Source organism: Phoenix dactylifera, chromosome 14 (assembly GCF_051530095.1).
Source record: "Phoenix dactylifera cultivar Ajwa chromosome 14, Ajwa_hap1_PhDact_Kaust_v1.1, whole genome shotgun sequence".
In the NCBI taxonomy this organism is placed as follows: Eukaryota; Viridiplantae; Streptophyta; class Magnoliopsida; order Arecales; family Arecaceae; genus Phoenix; species Phoenix dactylifera.
In genome coordinates this window covers 13,575,814-13,599,260 of record NC_143203.1, presented here as the reverse complement: position 1 = coordinate 13,599,260, position 23,447 = coordinate 13,575,814, and the positions used below count along the sequence as shown (strand labels likewise).

Here is a 23,447-nt window from a genome sequence, read left to right as displayed (position 1 = left end):
CCTGATATTCTTTAAAACAATACGTTTATATAAAAAACTCTATAATAAGAAAGAGAAATTTCTAATCCTTATGAAGTTAAATTATATAGAATACGATACACGTACACCAAACAAATGAACACCTCTAAACCAGCGGGTGTTCTTATTGGTCGACTAAACAGACACCTATTTAACCATATGCCAAACAATCGCTTTGTGGAAGCAATTCACAAGATGAACCATATGTGCTGACACTTGCACTACGCCGTTTGTGACCTTCTTCACTAGTTGTTATCCACCCAAAATTGAGCCTGGAGATACTTGATCGTATCCTTGCCCACTTGGAAGGCCTTGGCCAAAACCGCATCAGAGATGAGTGGGTTTGATCCAAAGACTGCATTGGCTATAGTGATCACTCCAGGGTTTTGGCTGCTTAGGGCTGCAACAGCCACGGCAGGCGTTGGACCGTAGTTGAATTGGAAATGGATTAGACCTTCGGGAAACACAAAGACATCACCCTTCTTGAACATCTTAGTGAAGAGAAGGTTGCCGTTGTTGGTGTTGGTTGTGACAAAGCCGACATAGAGCGTGCCTTCTAACACTGTAAGGATCTCGGTGGCCCGGGGATGGGTGTGTGGTGGGTTGAGACCGTAAGGTGCATAGTCTATTCGAGCCAAGGAGATGCCGAGGGTGTTGAGCCCTGCAATTTGGTTCACATTCACCTGCGTCACCTTGGACCCAAGCTGGTTCGACGTGTTGCCTGGCATATCGTGGCCGGAGAAGAAGAAGTCGTCCGCTGTCACGTGCATTGGTGGCTTGCAAACAAAACCATTCACAAGGACTGCATCCAAAGGAAGAAGCTAAGCAACTAAGGATTACGGTGAAATTAACCAATTAATGATAAGAGTGAAGAGTAATTACCAGGGGACTTGAGGTCAGCAATGCAGAAGTCTTGAAGTTGGCTGGGATCGGAGGCCATCACACGAGAGGAAGCCAGGGCAAGGAGAGCAAAGAGGAGGATATGGCAAGCCATCTCTTTCCTATACGAAATTAAATCTTTAGAGGAAATCAGGGTATTTGGCGGCATAAGAAGGCGTGGAGAGGATCGGTATATATAGACCAGGACATGGAACCAGTCATGCTTAATAACGCAGTAGAAGAGTCTATGAGGTTAGGTATGAAGGTTTCACACAAACTACTTGCTCTGTAGGCCGTAGACGCAGTCTATTGAGTGTATCCAATCATAGAGATCAAAAGGTTTGATAGTCTTGGTGTTAGAGCACATGGTCAAAAAAATGTACGATCAACATTGTTTACTTATAATATATATAAATATATACCCACCTCTGGCAGACCCCAGAACCACAAACCGTTCGCTAGAGGCAGAGCCATGTTGGGTCCTCATATACTTCACGATTTTTTATTTTCCGACACAAAGGCCAGAAATTCTGAGTTCTGGAACATCTCCATTAAAAACAAAGACTCATAAATTACTGAAGATTTTTAAAAAATTCTGATGAAAAAGATAGCAAGAATAAAGAATCTAAAATTACGCACTCATGCACATGATATATATATATATATATATGTGTGTGTGTGTGTGTGTGTGTGTGTATTAAACACTATAAAAGAGTGAATAATCTCTATTGAAATAGATTTCAAAGTATTAGATATTCTTTATCTCCCTGAAACCATTCCATTTTGCCTTTACATCTATCCCATTTCAGACCTTTTTATACCGCCCTATCCACCTACATATTAAACCCATGAAATATTGTTCAACAGCACTTATTCGGATTTGTGATGCCTTTTTATTTAAAGTCAAGAGGAAATTTTATTCATTGGCCCTTCTTTTGAATCCAAAGAGTAAGGAGTTTTCTATATATTAGCAATTTAAAAAATTGCTTTGATCTAAAGTTCAATCATTAGTAAAGAAATTATTACAAATCTAGCTACTTTATTATAAAGAAAGAAAGGATTCTAAGAAAATTATATTATTTGAAATTAGAAATAGTCGGGAGGTCATTAATCCTTGCTTTATACAAGCCACTTCTTAGGCTTAAAAAGAAATTCTATCAATTACCCCTCCAAGGCTTCAAAAGATAAATTGCGCATCGGGACCGACTTACATTCTTTAAAGCAGAACAAACCAACACCCGTCGAGAAATACAACTCTTAGAGGAAGAACAAGCAGAGCTGGAATGGAATAACAACACTACAGGAAAAATAGTATATTCCGACTCTCATGCGCCGATGCTAAAAAGAAGCGTTAGCAATTTAATCACCCTGCAAAAATTTGCCGACACTTTTTAGTGGCGTCGGGGCAGGAATTACACTAAGACGACGCTTATTAGCACCGTGCGAAACCAAAATGTTAATATTGAATTCTGATGATGCTTAAAAGCATCTTCGGAAACTAAGTTGAAAGCACGACGCTTTGAAGCGTCGTCCTAAAATTGGCTTCCAACCATGTTTAAAAGCATCGTCGAAAGCCAATCTTAGGATGACACTTCTATGCATCATCGGAAGCTAGTTTTATCCCCAAATAGCCCGATCACCCCTTCCATTAAACCTTCTCAGCCCTAAATTGACCCTTCTCAGCCCAAATAACTCTGCCTTCGCCTCCTCCTCGCTGCGCTGGTCCCCATCTCATTTTCCCTCTCTTAGATGGCCTCCTTCTCCTCCACCCCCTCTTCCTGCTCCTTCTCCTCCTTCTGGCCGGTCTCCTTCTCCTCCTCTCCCTCTTCCTCCTCCTTCCGTCTGCCCGTACCCACCGCAAAGCTTTCCTGCAGATGTATCGCCTTCTCCTCATCCCCATCTCCGCTTGCCTTCTCCTCCTCCTCCCCCTCTTCCTCCTTCTCCTCCTTTTGTCGAAGCCATTTACTGATCCGGTCGACCACCCTCCTCCGGCTGACCGCCCTTCTCTGCTACGGATCTCAGCCGGCATACATCCATGCGGGTGATTTTGCTTGATGCTTTAATATTCTGTTTATAGCTTTAATTTGTGCTTAATATTTAAACTTGCTCTATATGCTTAATATTCTGTTTGCCGTCTAATATGTATTTAAATTGTACATGTAATTGCGTCTGTTAACAATGCTTATACATATGTTTTTTTCTTTACTTAATACATTGTTCCATTCCTTTTTAACTTTATCTGAATAAATTGTCTTTTTTCCTTTGGGCCTAATTCTGATCATGTTTCCATCCCATGACAGGGCAACCAATAGTATCACGTTTTCAGCCTGTAACGGGGCAACCAATAATATCACATTTTCAGCTTTTGATGGGGCAACCAGTAGTTTCACATTTATAGCCAGTGATGGAACAAATTGTTGGGAACCCGCCCATGCCGCTGATATTTCAAAAATTTTTCAGATGGCAGCGGAATCGGCATACACGGGTTCGACGTTCATCGCATGAACGCTTGTTTCGAGACCTTTCGTAATTAGGTAAGAATTAAAGCTTTTAAAACAATAGGAAGATCAAATCTTCACCTTGCGCGGGTAGACGATCACCGCGAATCTGAATTCGTGGTTATGGGAGAGGGTTCGCTTGAAGCCGTTCAAACGTCCGGCCTCTACGGGTATCCACACGAAGTAGAGAACCGATCAAAGCTTTCTTGTCTTCCCGGGGTGCTAGCTCCCTTGCAAAGACTCCTTTGATGGCTGATCTCTTCTCTTTCTTTCAACTCTTGAAAGTGCTTGAGAGGAGGAAGAAGAAGGTTGAAGAAGAGGAAGAAGAAGAATCCCCACGCAGCCTTCTTTCTTTTCCCTGCGTTGGAAGGAAGAAGGGAGGAAGAGGATGCCGCCAACCTTTGGCCTTGGTCTTCCTTGCTTGCGGCTGATCACAAGAAGAGAGGAGAGAGAGGCTCACGGCAAGGAGAAGGAGGAGTTCTTCTATGCTTAGGGCGCCGGCCTCACACCTCCTTTTATAGCCATCTAGGGTTCCTACTAAGTAGGAACCCTAGACATCTTTCCAAAGAGGGGGCGCCGGCCCCCTCTCTTGTGCCGCACCAATGGATCAAGGGGGAGGGGCTTGCGCCCCTCCCTCTTGGTAAACCCTAGTCCACATTAGGGTTTGCATTGCCCTAATGTGGTCAAGCCCTAATCCTATTAGGTTTAGCCCAAGGGTGAACCAATGGATCCAATCTAGGTAAGTCCTAATCCAATTAGAACTTGAATCAATTTTGACTCAATTGAACTCTTCAATCCTAATCCAATTAGGAGTCTTATTGATTCATTAGATTAATAATTAATTGTGACTTAAGAAACCCTAATCCATATTAGGATGTATTTAGTCCTAATCCAATTAGGATTAGATTTGAATCCGAAGTCCTAATCCAATTAGGATTCCTAGGAATCCTACTCCAAGTAGGAATCCAATTTTAATTCAAAATTCCTAATCTCATTAGGATTGTAGGAATCCTATTCCAAGTAGGAATTCCAGTCCTATTCCAACTAGGATTCCCAGCCCTAATCCAATTAGGACTCTAGGAATCCCTCCCGAAGTAGGATTTGTGTTTAAGTCTAATTAATTAATTCCCTTTGTTTCTTCTTCAACTTCTTATCAATCAAATTGATTTCTTGTGATTCCTAATCACGATTTCAACCATCGGATCGGTCAATACTTCTAGTGTGTGTGACCCCATAGGTTCTATTCTGACTGGTAGTGAGATATATTGTGATCTCTATCACTATATCATTGAAAACTCCTTTCAATGGGTTGGAACGATTCCAACTCAACTCATTAGGGTTTATCGATCATCAAGATAATCCCTATAAGTCCCACCATCCACCAGTGACACCTAGCAGCATGTAGTGGCTACCCAGCAGAATGGAATGATGAACCTCTAGGTGCAGTTAACATGTGATACAGTCCTACTATCGTGGATCCCTACAGGACGGAGGTCATGGACAACTCGTCAAACCCCATCGTCTGTCATATGTCAAGATTTATTTGACTCGAGTTCGATAGTGAAAAACTCTTTCTCCACTGTGTATACTGCCCCGGCCGAGGTCTTACGAACTCAGTCTTATAAATCACATAGGATCTCTCCTTATCTATCAAGGTCGATAGATTCCATATAGGTGCATACCCTACTCCTACAGTGAACTTACTGCAGCCAATCTACACTGCATGGACCCATATGGCTAGAGACCATGTATGTGTGCAGTCAAACTACAATAACCTCACTGTGAGTAGCCGAAGCACCGCAGGTCAAAGGACCAGTCACACTACTGCAACATCAAGCAAGTCACTGACGAGTGGATAGACATCCAAGTGACTTCTTGTATTGGTCACGCTCAGTACCCTTGTTCTCTAACAAGCACCTGCACTATCACTTCAGTGTCCCTACACTGTGGACTCAAGTCTCGTCCATCCAGAAGGAGAGTGATCTGTGCACTGATCGGATCGATCACCGTCCTCGTGATGATCCTTTGATCAGGAGCATTTAGAAATTAATCACCAATGATACATGGCTCAAATTCTCAACTCTTGAGAATATGTATCATCATCTTATTAATTTCTTGGACGATTCATAGACACATAAACAATATGAATGAAAAGATGCCTTTTATTTATTCAATAATAAATAGTCAAGTACAAAATTATGTCCCTAGAATCAACAATGTGTCAGCCAAATTGGCTTCTAGGGCATACATCCAACAATCTCCCACTTGCACTAAAGCCAATTGGTCATATATCTTAGGCCCATCTTCTCAAGGTGGGCTTCAGTCTTTTGCTGACTCAGCTGCTTAGTGAAAGGGTCTGCCACGTTATCCGCGGAGTCTACTCTCTGCACCTCTACATATTTCTTCTCCACATAGTCGCGTATGAGGTGAAAGCGCCGCTCTATATGCTTAGACTTCTGATGAGACCTTGGTTCCTTAGCAAGGGCTATGGCGCCATTATTATCGCAGTAGAGTGTTATGGCATCTGATGTCATCACATCCAGCTCTGCAATGAATTTCTTGAACCAGAAGCCTTCCTTAGCAGCTTCAGAGGCGGCGATGTATTCGGCTTCCATAGTCGAATCAGCAATGATCGGTTGTTTAGAACTCTTCCAATTCACCGTACCACCATTGCACAAGAACACGTATCCAGATGTTGACTTCCTGTCATCGACATCAGTCATGAAGTCTGAATCTGTGTACCCTTCTACCTTTAACTCTGATGATCCTCCAAAAACCAAGAATAAATCTTTAGTTCTTCTCAAGTACTTAAGAATATTCTTCACAGCTGTCCAGTGTTCTTCACCTGGATTCGACTGATATCTGCTTGTGACACTTACAGCAAGAGCTATATCAGGTCGTGTACATAGCATGGCATACATGAGGCTTCCTATTGCCGATGCATAAGGAATCTTGCTCATGCGTTGAATCTCCTCAGGTGTGTCGGGGCACATCTTCTTGGAGAGATGAATTCCATGCCTTAGGGGTAAAAGACCCCTCTTGGAGTTTTCCATGCTGAACCTCTTCAGCACCTCCTCTATGTACATTTTCTGTGACAGGCCAAGCATCCTTTTAGATCTATCTCTATAGACCTTTATTCCCAAAATATAGGATGCTTCCCCAAGGTCTTTCATGGAGAATTCTTTTGACAACCAGACCTTGACCGAGGTTAGCATGGGAATATCATTCCCAATCAGGAGAATGTCATCTACGTACAGTACGAGAAAAGCGACAGCACTCCCACTAACCTTTTTATAAACACATGGTTCCTCCTCGTTTTTGATGAAATCAAACGTTTTGATTGTATCATCGAAACGAGTGTTCCAACTCCGAGATGCTTGCTTTAGTCCATAGATGGACCTTTGCAGCTTGCAGACCTTGTGATCTCTATCACTGGAAGTGAAACCCAAAGGCTGTTCCATATAGATATCTTCATCAAGATATCCATTCAGGAAAGCAGTTTTCACATCCATCTGCCAGATTTCATAATCATGAAATGCTGCAATGGCAAGCAATGTTCGGATGGATTTTAGCATGGCTACAGGTGAAAAGGTCTCCTGATAGTCAATGCCTTCGCGCTGACTATACCCTTTCGCCACAAGCCTTGCCTTATAGGTCTCTACCTCTCCATCCGAACCTATCTTCCTTTTGTAGATCCATTTGCATCCAATAGGTACAATACCTTCTGGTGGATCTACTAAGGTCCAGACTTGGTTGGAATGCATGGAGTCTATCTCTGACTTCATAGCTTCCAGCCATTTTTTGGAATCGATATCAGATATCGCCTCGTTGTAGGTTTTGGGATCCTGTATGTGATCCCTATCTCCCACTAGGAACATTTCCTCAGTATCCTCTTCAAGTATACCTAAGTATCTATCGGGAGGATGGGAGACCCTACTAGATCTACGAGGTGGTTGAGGGACATCGTGTACTGGCTCTGTATGAATGGGTTCTATAGGATCCATGACTCGTTGCTTTTCAGAGACTTTCTCTTCAAGCTCAATTTTTCTCCCACTGCCTCTATCAAGGATAAACTGATTTTCCAAGAAGATGGCATGACGGCTCACAAACACATTGTGATCCTCTGAGACGTAAAAATTGTATCCTAATGACTCTTTAGGATATCCTATAAAACGAGCACTTATGGTCCTAGCCTCTAACTTGTCCGCCTGTAGTCGCTTGACGTGGGCCGGACACCCCCAAATCTTGAGATGACCCAGACTTGGTTTCTTACCATGCCATATCTCATACGGTGTGGTAGGAACGGATTTAGAGGGAACTCTATTCAATAAATAAATCGCTGTGAGTAAGGCATCTCCCCAAAGGAACATAGGTAAATCAGTGAAGCTCATCATGGACCTGACCATATCCAATAGGGTCCGATTTCTCCTCTCTGACACCCCGTTGAGTTGAGGTGTACCCGGAGGTGTCCATTGTGAGACTATGCCGTTTTCTTTGAGATAGTCTCGGAATTCCCCACTAAGGTATTCTCCTCCCCGATCTGATCGAAGAGCCTTAAGAGGTTTTCCAGTTTGTTTTTCTACTTCATTCTTGAACTCTTTGAACTTTTCAAAGGATTCAGACTTGTGTCTCATAAGATACACATACTCATACCGTGAATAATCATCGGTAAAGGTAATGAAGTAAGAATAACGTCCCCTGGCTAGCACATCGAATGGGCCACATACATCTGTATGTACTAGGGTAAGTATTTCAGTGGTCCTCTCCCCATGTCCTACAAAGGGTAGTCTAGCCATCTTTCCTTGAAGACAGGACTCGCAAACTGGATATGACTCGGAAGTCAATGAACCTAAAAGCCCATCTTTATCCATTTTGTTCATTCTATCTTCTCCAATATGGCCAAGTCTGAGGTGCCACAAATATTTTTGGTTTATCTCATCTCTGGATCTTTTGGATCCTTTGGCACTCACATCTTGCTCGGTAACATTCACAGATACATCCATATGTAAATGGTAGAGACTGTCAATCATAAAACCACGTGCGACTATTTTATTTCTCAAATAAATAGAACAGCAGTCTTTGTCAAATGTAAAAACATGACCTTCCTGTGCTAGACATGAAACAGAAATCAAATTTCTGCTAGCAACAGGTACATAATAACAGTCTCTAAGTATTAAACTAAATCCAGACGGTAGTCGTAGATGGTAGGTGCCCACAGCCACAGCAGCAACTTTTGCCCCGTTGCCAACCCGAAGGGTTACCGCACCTTCCGCCAGCCTTCTACTTTCCTTTAGACCCTGCATGGTAGTGCACAAATGAGCACTAGAACCAGAATCTATAACCCAACTAGAAGTAGAAGAAACCGTTAGATTAGTTTCAATAATGAGCAAGTCTATACCTTCTGAAGGTGTGTCACCTTTCTTGTTCTTTAGGCTCTCGAGGTATGAAGGACAGTTTCTCTTCCAGTGGCCTTCGACATTGCAGTGGAAACATTTTCCTTTGTCGTTAGCCTTTTTCTTTTGAACTTCCTTCTTTGGCTTCTTGTCTTTCTTCTGCTTCTTTGCAGGCTTCTTTTTCTTCCAAGTAGACTTTCTCTTGGAACCAGAAGTCAACTCAGCAGCGAGGACATTGCCCCTTGAACCTTTCAAGGCTCCCTCAGCAGTTACCAACATGTTGATTAGTTCAGTCTTAGTGCATTCAATCTTATTCATGTGGTAGTTTACTATAAACTGACCAAATGAATCAGGAAGTGACTGTAGGATCAAATCCACTTGCAATTCCTTGTGCATGTCCATACCGAGCTTCTCAAGCTCCTCTAGGTCCTTAATCATGGTCAGACCGTGATCATGGACAGACTGCCCTTCGCGCATCTTCGCTTTGAAAAGCCTCTTGGACACTTCAAAACGAGCTGTGCGACTCTGCTCACCATACAACTCTTGTAGGTGTGCCAGTATGTCCCTAGCAGTCTTTATATTTTCATGCTGGCATTGGAGTTCATTAGACATAGATGCCATCATATAGCATTTTACTCTAATGTCATCATCCAACCACTTTTTATGCATCTCACGCTGAACATCAGTGGGACGTGCTGGTAATGTGGGGATATCTGAATCGAGTATATAGCCTATCTTCTCACAGTCCAAAACTATTTTGAGATTTCTAAGCCAGTCCTTGTAATTGGTTCCAGTCAGTCGGTTGGTCTCAAGAATACGGGTCAAAGGGTTTGAAGCCGACATTGTATCTGCAGAGAGTAAAGATTCTAGTTAGACTCTTGTACTTGATCCTAATCTGTCCTAAGGTCTTTTAGAATAAATGTGACTCCCACTATTTTCTCGAATTCCTCACACTCCCCTGGTAGGAAAACGGAAATCCCACACGACTAGGGTTTCTAGTGGGTATTGCGGTCCCACCAATTCACATGCCACCTCACCTAACAGTTATTGGTGACACATAGATGGATGAGTGTACAACTCTTGTACAATGCTTCTCAAGCATGTTGCAGTGCAACTTGGTCTCTAAGCCATGAAGACCTCACCTAACAGTTATTGGTCCCATTTCTTAGTTAAGTCAGACCCACCGTATAACCGTAGGAATAAAGTCGTCATTGGGTCCTCACCTAACAGTTATTGGTGCCCAACCCCACCTTTACCCTACAACATCTCATGTCTATAGAGAGGTCCAGCCCCCCAATGCAACTTGACCACTGTATCCAGCCGAGACAAGTCAACATCAGAAAGGCCTTAGCAGCTCTACTACAGTGGAAGACCTATTGACTTAATATTGGTTAATCAGGTCTTAGTGTTTGCAACTTGAGCCTTTCATAAGAGGTAATCGAACAATTGGCCAGGTAAGCAGGTGGGAGGCTCCCCTTACTCAGAGAGTAAGGTCCTAATTAAGTAACCACCTTTCATGCTTTCCTAGACACCAATTAGATCAATTAATCTAATATGACTTGCTCATGTCGGTTCACTCTCGACTTGATTGAGGAGGTTTTTGATTTAGGTCTCAATTGGGTTTGCTACATCACATGTAGACCTATCTACCCGACTCTCATTCACATCACATGCAAACGGCGCATTGCAGGCAGTTATAATCGCGGCAATAATTAAAGCTAAACTTTAACTAGGTGATGATCATGGATTCTAATTAGGTCGTATTACAAGCACATGCACATCAATCGATCAAGTGGTCTTCAACTCTTGAATTGGATCCAAGCTTCCTTGATTCGATCCTTGATCAACTCTTGATCCCATCGCCATCAACCGCTTAGACCCCTGTTCATCTCATGCATCGTCTTCGACTTGATCGTTGATGTACATCACATCACAGAAATACAACCAGATGTAAAATAAAAATAAAAATAATTTACATCTCCTTTTAGGAGGCACGCAGGCCTCTCAAAACATCAAATAAGATGCATGCAAGCATCTGAAAAATTACATGACATCGCAGATCACATCGCAGGTCATTACATTTGATACCAAAAAGGGTTGAATCCTATGATCATCACCGTATGCTACAATTATAATTTCAGATCTGAAAACTAACTGATTATATCATGACATAGGTCGCTGATCATGCTAATCATGATTCTAAACTTTGTAATCCCATTAACAATGCAATTAGAATCATCTTTTTATCACATAAAAATCAGCATGTAAAAATCAGCACCCCTGAAAAAATCTGCATGCAGAATTTTTCAGCATGCATGATCATTTAATTTTCAGATCTAATATGCCTTTAGATATTTAATTCTTACCTTAATCTACGAAGCCTAGGCTCTGATACCACTGTTGGGAACCCGCCCATGCCGCTGATATTTCAAAAATTTTTCAGATGGCAGCGGAATCGGCATACACGGGTTCGACGTTCATCGCATGAACGCTTGTTTCGAGACCTTTCGTAATTAGGTAAGAATTAAAGCTTTTAAAACAATAGGAAGATCAAATCTTCACCTTGCGCGGGTAGACGATCACCGCGAATCTGAATTCGTGGTTATGGGAGAGGGTTCGCTTGAAGCCGTTCAAACGTCCGGCCTCTACGGGTATCCACACGAAGTAGAGAACCGATCAAAGCTTTCTTGTCTTCCCGGGGTGCTAGCTCCCTTGCAAAGACTCCTTTGATGGCTGATCTCTTCTCTTTCTTTCAACTCTTGAAAGTGCTTGAGAGGAGGAAGAAGAAGGTTGAAGAAGAGGAAGAAGAAGAATCCCCACGCAGCCTTCTTTCTTTTCCCTGCGTTGGAAGGAAGAAGGGAGGAAGAGGATGCCGCCAACCTTTGGCCTTGGTCTTCCTTGCTTGCGGCTGATCACAAGAAGAGAGGAGAGGGAGGCTCACGGCAAGGAGAAGGAGGAGTTCTTCTATGCTTAGGGCGCCGGCCTCACACCTCCTTTTATAGCCATCTAGGGTTCCTACTAAGTAGGAACCCTAGACATCTTTCCAAAGAGGGGGCGCCGGCCCCCTCTCTTGTGCCGCACCAATGGATCAAGGGGGAGGGGCTTGCGCCCCTCCCTCTTGGTAAACCCTAGTCCACATTAGGGTTTGCATTGCCCTAATGTGGTCAAGCCCTAATCCTATTAGGTTTAGCCCAAGGGTGAACCAATGGATCCAATCTAGGTAAGTCCTAATCCAATTAGAACTTGAATCAATTTTGACTCAATTGAACTCTTCAATCCTAATCCAATTAGGAGTCTTATTGATTCATTAGATTAATAATTAATTGTGACTTAAGAAACCCTAATCCATATTAGGATGTATTTAGTCCTAATCCAATTAGGATTAGATTTGAATCCGAAGTCCTAATCCAATTAGGATTCCTAGGAATCCTACTCCAAGTAGGAATCCAATTTTAATTCAAAATTCCTAATCTCATTAGGATTGTAGGAATCCTATTCCAAGTAGGAATTCCAGTCCTATTCCAACTAGGATTCCCAGCCCTAATCCAATTAGGACTCTAGGAATCCCTCCCGAAGTAGGATTTGTGTTTAAGTCTAATTAATTAATTCCCTTTGTTTCTTCTTCAACTTCTTATCAATCAAATTGATTTCTTGTGATTCCTAATCACGATTTCAACCATCGGATCGGTCAATACTTCTAGTGTGTGTGACCCCATAGGTTCTATTCTGACTGGTAGTGAGATATATTGTGATCTCTATCACTATATCATTGAAAACTCCTTTCAATGGGTTGGAACGATTCCAACTCAACTCATTAGGGTTTATCGATCATCAAGATAATCCCTATAAGTCCCACCATCCACCAGTGACACCTAGCAGCATGTAGTGGCTACCCAGCAGAATGGAATGATGAACCTCTAGGTGCAGTTAACATGTGATACAGTCCTACTATCGTGGATCCCTACAGGACGGAGGTCATGGACAACTCGTCAAACCCCATCGTCTGTCATATGTCAAGATTTATTTGACTCGAGTTCGATAGTGAAAAACTCTTTCTCCACTGTGTATACTGCCCCGGCCGAGGTCTTACGAACTCAGTCTTATAAATCACATAGGATCTCTCCTTATCTATCAAGGTCGATAGATTCCATATAGGTGCATACCCTACTCCTACAGTGAACTTACTGCAGCCAATCTACACTGCATGGACCCATATGGCTAGAGACCATGTATGTGTGCAGTCAAACTACAATAACCTCACTGTGAGTAGCCGAAGCACCGCAGGTCAAAGGACCAGTCACACTACTGCAACATCAAGCAAGTCACTGACGAGTGGATAGACATCCAAGTGACTTCTTGTATTGGTCACGCTCAGTACCCTTGTTCTCTAACAAGCACCTGCACTATCACTTCAGTGTCCCTACACTGTGGACTCAAGTCTCGTCCATCCAGAAGGAGAGTGATCTGTGCACTGATCGGATCGATCACCGTCCTCGTGATGATCCTTTGATCAGGAGCATTTAGAAATTAATCACCAATGATACATGGCTCAAATTCTCAACTCTTGAGAATATGTATCATCATCTTATTAATTTCTTGGACGATTCATAGACACATAAACAATATGAATGAAAAGATGCCTTTTATTTATTCAATAATAAATAGTCAAGTACAAAATTATGTCCCTAGAATCAACAATGTGTCAGCCAAATTGGCTTCTAGGGCATACATCCAACACAAATAATAGCTTTACATTTCTAGCATGTCATGGCATAAATAGTAGTATCATATTTTCAGCATGTGACAGGGCAACCAATGATAACGAGATGAGCTCAAAGTCTTTATTCATTTAATCAAGTTCACATCCATCTATCAATTTTTTTAAACTTTATTTCTGGCTTTAGACTAACCACGGTCATGTTTTTCATCCGTAACAGGGCAATCAATATTACGTGATTAGTCCAAAGCACCATATCCATTAGTCCTATTATTTAAGTATAAATTATGTACATATATGCACCCATCATACTATCAATCACAATAATATGATCAAATTACAATTAAATACCAAAACGATCATAAAATCATTCTTGCTTCTTACTTATCTAGATCATTAGCATAAAATACATATAGGTACAAAAATATCTATATCATGCAGGTCAGTATACAAGAATTCTTACCACTTTGCTAAGAACCCAGACAGAGTACCACAATCCAAACCGGAGTGCGCAAAATCCTGCTCAATATCTTCTTGCCCAAAAGATTGTTATCCTATAGAACCAAATCAACATCAAAAATTATCCAAGATATCCGACAACCCAGAACTCCCTACTGATCCACTAAAGGTTCCACCATCATGTAGTAATCTAAGACTACCCTTTGAGTCCCTTTAACCAAAATTTCTTCGGATCAAGCTAGAGAGAGAAAATACTAAGAGAAAAAAATAGAAAAAGAGAGAAACTAGAGTTTAAGATCTTGTCGGGCTTCTTTCTGCTTGGATGACTATAGCCTCATACAAAACCAAGGCTGATCATGAAAATAGAATTGTATAAAAAGATATACAAGACCAACTAGATAACAACGCCTAATTATTTGAATCAGTCAGTGCAATAAAATCCAATTCATTTGATCAAAAATCATATATCAAATCAAGAGTTTAAATCAAGGGTTATCAATTAGAGGTCCAATGGTGGTTAACAATTTGGATGAATAGGGTCGACTAGATGCAGCGTCCGACGATCTGGGTCAATCGGCTCTGGCCAGTCCAACTAGTCAAATCATGAAAGGACAATCAAACCATGGTTCATAAAACATGATAGGGATTCATGGTAATAGAGTCCAACGGTGCTCAGAAATATTCGGATTAAGGCTAGCATGACGGATGGTCGCAGCGACACTAGTTCAGAGCCCTTAACTAGGGTCAAACCTAGTCTATAATGAAAAGAAATTAATAGAGAGAGGAGAGAGAGAAGAGAGGAGAGAGAAAGAAGAGAGAAGACTCTCTTCTATCTTGTTAAAATAGGGGAGAGTCAATCACCGCCCTCATCTCGAATCAGAGCATTGCAGGTCACTTAGTCGGCCCAGCCTCGACGATGATAGCCACGGGCAGTGTTCGTCCGATTCTTGTCCGCCTAAAAATATGCTAGACAGATCGTTGTTAGAACCGACGGACAAAAGTTAAATTAAATTTCTACTTACCTGTTCTACTCGAAGAATAGTGGTTGTAAGAGGTCGATCCACAGGGAGGTGATTGGAGTTGCATAAAAATTAGAACGTTCACTCGGATTCAAAATCGATTTTTGAATAATAGAAGAAAAACATTATATCGGGGATGATGATGAATTCTCTAGTCTACTGGAGAATTATTTTTTTATTTAAAAATAATAAAAAGACATGTACTTAGATTTAAAGAGCATTTATATTTTTAACTAATCAAAGAAAAGCTTTGGCATAAATAAAAATGGATGAAAACAAGAAGAAACTGCATAAAGAAAAATTTAATGTATTGCATAAAAAGAAAAATTAAACCATTGCATGAAGAAAACAGAAATTAAACTAAACCTAGAACAAGGATTGCATGAAAAAGAAATGATAGATTTGATAAAAATAACATCGATTACAAATAACAATGGAGATTAGACCTAATACTCCTTCTCTTTTGTAAATAAAATAAAGAAAAAGAAAGTAGAACAAGTCACTTTTCTTCTCCCTCTCTCTCCCACGGTGGAGCTCCCAAAATAAAACACTTTCTTTATTCCTTTCTTCTTCCCAAGAACAGAGCCTTGCTCTGTTTCTTCTTCTCAACACCCAGCCGAGCTCCTCCTTTGGTTCCCACCCCCACAACCGAGCACACCCCCCTTCCTCTTCCTCCTTCTCCTCTTATAGCTGCGGACGGCCTGGAATCGGAAGGTGGGGACGCGGGGAGGAGTTGATCACGGACGAGATCCGGGCGCTGGGATCACGGGCGAGCTGTCACGGAGTGGATCACGGCTGGGGTTCCGATGCGGAGGAAGGGCTGAAGCCGGAAGAGCTGAGATGCTACGATTGCGGAGGAGAAGATCACGGACGCGTGAGGGGAGTCGCTGATTTGGGAGGCTGTGAGCTTCCTTCTTTGGGCCAAGAGGGGGATGCGAACGGCTTGAATCCGGAAGAGGGATCTGCGGCTTGGATTCCGGTTTAGGATCTGTCTTGCTGGAAGGGGGGCTGAAGCCGGAGGTGCACGGAAGGAAGGCACGAATGAGGACTTCCTTCTTTGGTTGCTGGGAAGGATGCGGAATCATGGATGGTCGGGATGCGGCTACGATCCGGGAAGAGCTGAGAGCGTGATCGTCGGGAGGAAGGAGACGCGCGGGATGGAGCGGAAGGTGGGCTGCTGGCACGCGATCTCGGCTTGCATCCTGGCTGGAGCTGGGAGGAATCGCGGAGGAGGATGGCGTTGAAGATGTGGACGCGGGCGGCCTGGATCACGGAAGCGAATCGGGAAGGAGGATAGCTGCGTTGGAAGGAGCTAGGAGACACCAAGTTCCATTCAATTAGTCATATAGAAAAAATAGTGTGATATGAAATTTGGCTTGTAGACGGGTCATCTTGGAGGTCAAGTGCAATTCTTTCGAGTCATGGGTCACCCAGCACCTTATAGTTATGATATGGCCAAATTAGATTTGCCCAAAATTCTTTCCCAAAAGCACAAAGAAATTGGACCCGATTCGAATCCGAACTCGACTCGGATCCGAACCCGACTCGGACCCGATTTGAAGTCAAATTTGTACTCAATGTGCATTTTATCTCTAATTTATACTAATCTATGTTAAACCCAAATATAATATTAATCCAGTGAATTTATCATTATCGGTTAACAATAACACTAATTTTAGTAATATGTAGGTCGCACTTTTGTACTCTCATCACACCCCCCAACTAGCTTATTGCTAGTCTCTAGCAATTCAGTGCGACAATGATAAAATGAGAGTGCAAAAGTGTTATTTATTATATAAATATACTAAGATAAATACTCACTTTCGTAGAGCATTACGATTGCACTTAGTACGTGCAACAAGCCTTTAAACCCCTAGGTTACCCTAGTGGACGAGTGTTGTCTCGTGAGGGTTTGCAGTTAAGTTACCCACAAACTTCAATCCCAAAATAAAATTTGGTTTGTGAAATGAAAGTCTTATTTTAAGTACATAACTGATAAGAATTTCAAAAGCACACAAGGTTTTAATTACTAAGTAGCCCAATTTCTAGGTTAGTATGCAATTTGAGTTGAAGTCATTAAGTTTTCCGTTAGGGAGTTGTAAGACTTATTTATACTTGAGTGCTCAGTGAAGTTTGGACCATGCACAAGCTAAGGTTTTGGATCTCCAAAATATCGCTAATATTAGTAGTTTCCAAGAATTGGTCGGACAAGACCTATTTGCTGATTCAAAATCATCTTTTCTGCAGGATTTCGAGAGCTGTGGATGTTTACTTTAATACCTCATGGGCTTTATCTGTAATATTCCAGTTTACTCGAATTTTTACAACGACGGCTTTCACACTATTGTCTTTCTTAAGGTCAATATACAATTTTTTTTTTTCATTTTTTTTTTGTTTTTGTTTTTTTGTTTTGTTTTTTTTTTTGTTTGTTTTTTTTTTGCATTAAAGAGAAATGATAATGTATATATTGTGCACTTTTACTCCTGTGATGATTCCTCCATGTAGCGAGCAATTAGTCGACAATTCTCACACCAGTTGGCATGAGGTGTCGGGCATCAAGACTCCCCTACGGACCTATGCTCGGGTTCCTCATCACAAGCCCGCTGACCTTTGACAATAGGTAGCTGTGGAGTGATTGATTAAAACCCCTATTTGATTTTGATGAGCTCAAAGCATTTGAGTATATCTTATGTTTACTAATGAATTCAATTAAGTGTTTCAGTAAAAATCGTGTCTAAGTGTTTCTAGACTTGGTTCAAGATATTTTGGACAAGGTATGAAGTCAGTTTGAACCAAAGTCTGAGATTTGAGTCGACTCCAGGATATTACGAGTCGACTCCAAGCGTATCAGAATCACTGGCACGGGCTCGAGTCGACTCCGGATCATTACGAGTCGACTCCGACTGAGAACAGACAGACAAGCAGAAAGCATCAACTCAAAACCTGTCAGCGAGTTGACTCCTGAAGTGCGCGAGTCGACTCCGATGTTTACCGAGTCGACTCCGCAGTAGTATGAGTCGACTCCAAGAAGCTACAGACAGAAAAGTCAGAGAGCGTTTTCTTTCGACCCTGAGATTCGAGTCGACTCCTGTGGAACGCGAGTCGACTCCGATGGTTGGCAGGTCGACTCCAAAGAAAGTGAGAGTCGACTCTCAGTGGAATACAAGGCAAAAGTCAGAGAACCGTTTTCGGACTCTGAGATTCGAGTCGACTCCCGCAATACGCGAGTCGACTCCAAGACAGCGCGATCCAAAAAGACAGAAGATCAATTTGTTATCTCTGAGAGCCGAGTCGACTCCCAGACAGCTCGAGTCGACTCCAAGGCAGCGGTACACCAAAAAGGCAGAAGACTAAGTTTCGGAAACTGAGAGCCGAGTCGACTTCGGGGAAGTTCGAGTCGACTCCAAGACTGGACGAGCCAAAAGACAGAAGATCGGGAGTTCGGGCTCTGAGCGCCGAGTCGACTCCCAGGACTGTTGAGTCGACTCGAGCGGACCAAATTGAAAAGTTGATCTACGGATTTCATGGAAGGAACCGACTCCGAAAATGCCAAGTCAGCTCCAGAAGTTGGCGAGTCGACTCCGGGTCAAGACGAGTCGACTTTCAGTCGAAGAAGCTACTTTAATTCAAATCCGGAACAGTTGCCGAGTCGACTCCAGAAAAGCATGAGTCGACTCCCGCTACAGCCGAGTCGACTCCTGATCGTGCGAGTCGACTCCGACCCCAACGGACACATTGTCAGGTTGTGCAGAGTGTACAGAATGGGCAGAAAAAGGTGTCTAACGGCTAGTTTCCGTGGGGGATGGCTTAAATAGCCACAGAGGACTGTAGCAAGAGAGAGAACCACCATTCCATTCAAAGAGATCAAGCATTTATTCTCTGCAAACTTGCTTTCAACGAAAAAGAAGGAAGAGCGCCATTAACTCCATCCAACAACCTCTTCCCAGCATTGAAAGAAGTCTCCTCCTGCATTCAAGTCGATCAGACGTTCCAGAGGAGACTCAAAGTTCAAGAAGCCTTATTCTACTCCAACGCAAAAGTGTTTGAGGGCTCTTAACTTCTCTCTAGTTTATATTGTAGCAAATCTGCTTTTTAAGAAGCTCAGTTTTTCTGTTTGTTTCTTATTCTTTCCATATTGTCTTTGCTTGATTCAATCGGGGGATTGAATCAAGGGTGTAGAGGTTGGTTGGTGAGCCGAGTGTAAAACCAACGTGTAAGGGTTCGATTGTGATCCCGGGAAAACAATCGGGGTTGGTTCTAGTCGGTGAGCCTGAGAAAACCGACCGAGTTCGTTGTGAGCTCGTAAAACAACAAGTTTGGTTGTGAGCTTGGAAAACAATCGGCTGTAATCCAAGGGATTATAGTGAATTCCCAAGTGAGACTTGGGGAGTGGACGTAGGAGCAAGGGTTAGCTTCGAACCACTATAAACATCGTGTTTGTGATTGCTTGTCTCTCTTTCTCTCATTCTCATTTCACTCACAGCACATAGCAACTAATTAATCACCTTGCAAAAGTATTAATTAGTCATCTACAAAAGTTTTAATTGTAAAATTATTTTAAAACCCAATTCACCCCCTCTCTTGGATTGTCTATCTGGGCAACAAGTGGTATCAGAGCCTAAACACTTCTACCCTAAGAGTAAAAGATCGAAATGACAACTCCATTTGGATCTTCCCACATTGAGGGTCAGTTCACCCAAAGACCCCCATTCTTTAATGGATCCGATTACTCATATTGGAAGGCTAGGATGAGAATATTCATCCAAGCCCAAGACTATGAGATGTGGACCATTGTATCAAATGGACCATACATCCCATCCATCTATGTAGAGGGGGTCACTGTACCCAAACTAGAAAAGGATTGGGATGAACATGACATGAGAAAGGCACAACTCAATTCTAAAGCAATGAATGTGCTTTACTGTGCATTAGATAGGAATGAATTCAATAGAGTCTCTACTTGCAATTCTGCAAAAAAGATTTGGGACAGACTTGAAGTGACCCATGAGGGCACGAATCAAGTCAAAGAATCCAAAATAAATATATTAGTTCATAAGTATGAACTATTTAAGATGGATTCTAATGAGACAATCACTAGCATGTTCACTAGGTTTACTGACATTGTCAATGGCCTAAAAAGCCTTGGCAAAAACTATACTAACAGTGATCTTGTCAGGAAAATTCTTCGCTGTCTACCAAGGTCATGGGAAGCCAAGGTGATGGCAATCCAAGAAGCTAAGGACTTGAACAAACTTCCACTTGAAGAGCTCTTTGGATCCCTAATGACTCACGAGCTAACAATGAAGCAGCACAGCGAAGAAGAGTCCTCCCATAAGAAAAAGGTAATAGCTCTTAAATCTACATCATCTAACAAGGACTTATCTTGCAGTAGCAGCAGTGAAGAAGAGGATCATGAGGGAGATGATGATGAGGCTCTTCTTGTGCACAAATTCAGAAAATTCATCAACCACAAGAAGTCCTATCATCAAAGGAGAGGCCCCTCAAATTCCTATCGCAAGGATAAAGGTAAGGAAAGAAAAAATGAGGGGATTGGTTGCTATGAGTGCAAAAAGCCGGGACACATCAGAGCTGAGTGTCCCTTACTAAAGAAGAGCAGCAAGTACAAGAAGAAGAAAGCCCTTGTCACCACCTTATCAGACTCCGACGCATCATCTTCATCATCGGATGAAGAACAAGAAGAAAAGGCCAATTTCTGCTTCATGGCCAATGAAAATGAGGTAACGTCCGAAACGCATCTAGATTTTACATTTGATGAATTGTATGATGCATTTAATGAATTAATGATAGAATATAAGGCTATAAACCTTAAGAACAAAGAGCTAAAGCTAGCTAATCAATCTTACTTACATAAATACGATAAATTAGTTAAGGATAAGGACTCTATCACCAAAGAAAATTTAGAACTTAAGACAAGCAATCAACTCTTAACTCAAAAGACTAATACCTTGAGTAAAGATATTGAAAAACTAACTAAGGAAATTTTAGAACTTAAAAACAATAAACAAATCTTAAACGAGAATGTCATAAAAGATTTAAACATTCTAAAAACCGAAAAACCAACTCTAACTAAAGAACTTGAAAAGTACAAACCTTTGGTTGAAAAATTTACATATAGTTCAGAAAAACTGAATATGATACTTAATAGTCAACGAGCCGTATTTAATAGAGCGGGTTTAGGATATAAATCTAAAAATAAGCAAAAACTTCTTAGTAACTTCTTTGTTAAAGCTGGAGAAAGCAAAACTAAGAAAGTAACCTGCTTTTGTTGTGGAACTGTAGGACATAAAGCAAACATATGTGACTATAGGAAAGGGAAAACTAAAAGGAAAATTAAAAGGGTATGGATTCCAAAAGGAACCAATATGACTAACCATGAAGGACCCAAGAAAACTTGGGTACCTAAGATTATATGATCTGCTTGTGTAGGAGTGTCTTGCAGCCAAGGTCAACAAAAATTGCTGGTATTTGGACAGTGGCTGCTCAAGACACATGACGGGTGACAAGGATCAATTCTTCACCCTTGAAGCTAAGAAGGGAGGTGCTGTGACTTTTGGAAACAACAACCAAGGTCACATCATTGGTATAGGTAAAGTACAAATTACCCCTTCTACTTTTATTGATAATGTTCGATATGTTGATGGTCTTAAGCATAATTTATTAAGCATTAGTCAATTATGTGATAGAGGCTATGATGTTATGTTTAAACCATCACTATGTATCGTAACAAACCCAAATGACAATAGTTTAGTTTTTAAAGGAATAAGACGTGGGAATGTGTATGTTGTAGACCTTGAGGATCTTGCCAAACACAACCCATGCTTAGTTGTTAATGAAACTAAGAACAATGATGCTAGTTGGTTATGGCACCGTAAGTTAGGTCATGCAAGCATGGACACAATATCCAAACTAGTTAAAAGAGATTCTGTGATAGGTTTGCCAAAATTAAAGTTTGAAAAGAATAAAATTTGTGAAGCATGTCAATTTGGCAAACAATCAAGGAACTCCTTTAAATCTATAAATTGTGTCTCAACTTTTAGACCTCTAGAACTACTACACATGGACCTATTCGGACCAACTAGAACCACAAGCCTAGGTGGAAATAAATATGGTCTAGTTATTGTAGATGATTATTCTAGATACACTTGGGTCATGTTCTTAACTCATAAGGATCAAGCTTTTTCAGTTTTCAAGAAATTTCATAAAAAAGTAACCAATGCTAGGGATACTTCAGTAATAACTATTAGAAGTGACCATGATACCGAATTTGAAAATTATTTATTTGAAGAATTTTGTAGTAAAAAGGGGATAACACACAACTTTTCTGCACCTAGGACACCACAACAAAATAGAGTTGTGGAGAGAAAAAATAGAACTCTAGAGGAAATGGCTAGAACTATGTTATGTGAAAGTAACCTCCCTAAGTACTTATGGGGAGAAGCCATTAATACTTCCTGTCATATACTAAATAGAGTTTTATTGAGACCTATTATAAAGAAAACACCTTATGAACTTTGGAAAAACAGAAAACCAAAGGTAAACTATTTTCATGTCTTTGGATGTAGGTGTTTTGTTCATAATAATGGGAAAGATAATCTAGAAAAATTTGACTCAAAATCTGATGAGGCTATATTCTTGGGGTACTCTACAACTAGCAAAGCCTATAGAGTCTTTAATAAAAGAACCTTAGTTATAGAAGAATCTATACATGTTGTATTTGATGATTCTAGTGACATCTCTTCTAGCAAGAGAGTTAATTTTGATGATGATGCTGAAATTCTTGAAGAAAAGATAGATGAGATGACATTACAAGATGATAATCAAAAATTAATTGAAGGTGCATCATCAAGCCAAGAGGCTATTGTGGATCATGGGCTAACTAAAGCTTGGAGGTATGCTCACGGGCATCCTAAGGAATTAATTCTAGATGATCCATCTCAACCTATTAGGACTACAGCATCCCTTAGGAACTTAAACAATCATCTAGCTTTCGTTTCACATTTTGAGCCCAAACACATAGAAGAAGCTGAAAAAGATGTAAATTGGATAAATGCAATGCAAGAAGAATTAAACCAATTTACTAGAAATAAAGTATGGAATCTAGTTGAAAGACCTACTGAATATTCAATTATAGGTACCAAATGGATTTATAAAAATAAACTTGATGAAAATGGTATTGTAGTAAGGAATAAGGCTAGACTAGTAGCAAAGGGTTATAATCAAGAAGAAGGTATAGATTTTGATGAAACCTTTGCTCCGGTAGCTAGACTTGAAGCAATTAGACTTTTACTAGCTTTTGCATGCTCTAAGGACTTTAAATTATTTCAAATGGATGTAAAAAGTGCATTTTTAAATGGGTATATTAATGAAGAGGTATATGTAGAACAACCTCCTAGTTTTGAAAATCATCAATACCCTAATCATGTTTATAAATTGAACAAAGCAC

At 41.1% G+C, this 23,447-nt stretch overlaps 1 protein-coding gene across 1 annotated transcript; it reads right to left on the bottom strand.

The window, feature by feature from the left end:
- Positions 1 to 263: 263 nt before the first annotated feature.
- LOC120106655 (putative germin-like protein 2-1) lies at positions 264 to 1,350 on the bottom strand. Its single transcript, XM_039119671.3, has 2 exons — positions 901 to 1,350; positions 264 to 820 (listed from the first exon to the last, which is right to left on the bottom strand). Exons 1-2 carry the CDS (start codon positions 1,064 to 1,066, stop codon positions 264 to 266), a joined length of 723 nt encoding a protein of 240 aa, XP_038975599.3. The 5' UTR covers positions 1,067 to 1,350.
- Between the last annotated feature and the right edge of the window lie 22,097 nt (positions 1,351 to 23,447).

Excerpts from the sequence above, each read along its gene's own strand:
- LOC120106655 (XM_039119671.3), bottom strand. The coding sequence starts at position 1,066 with ATGCCGCCAAATACCCTGATTTCCTCTAAAGATTTAATTTCGTATAGG. Across the intron at positions 821-900 it reads TGCTGACCTCAAGTCCCCTG|TCCTTGTGAATGGTTTTGTT; the intron begins GTAATTACTCTT and ends CTTTGGATGCAG.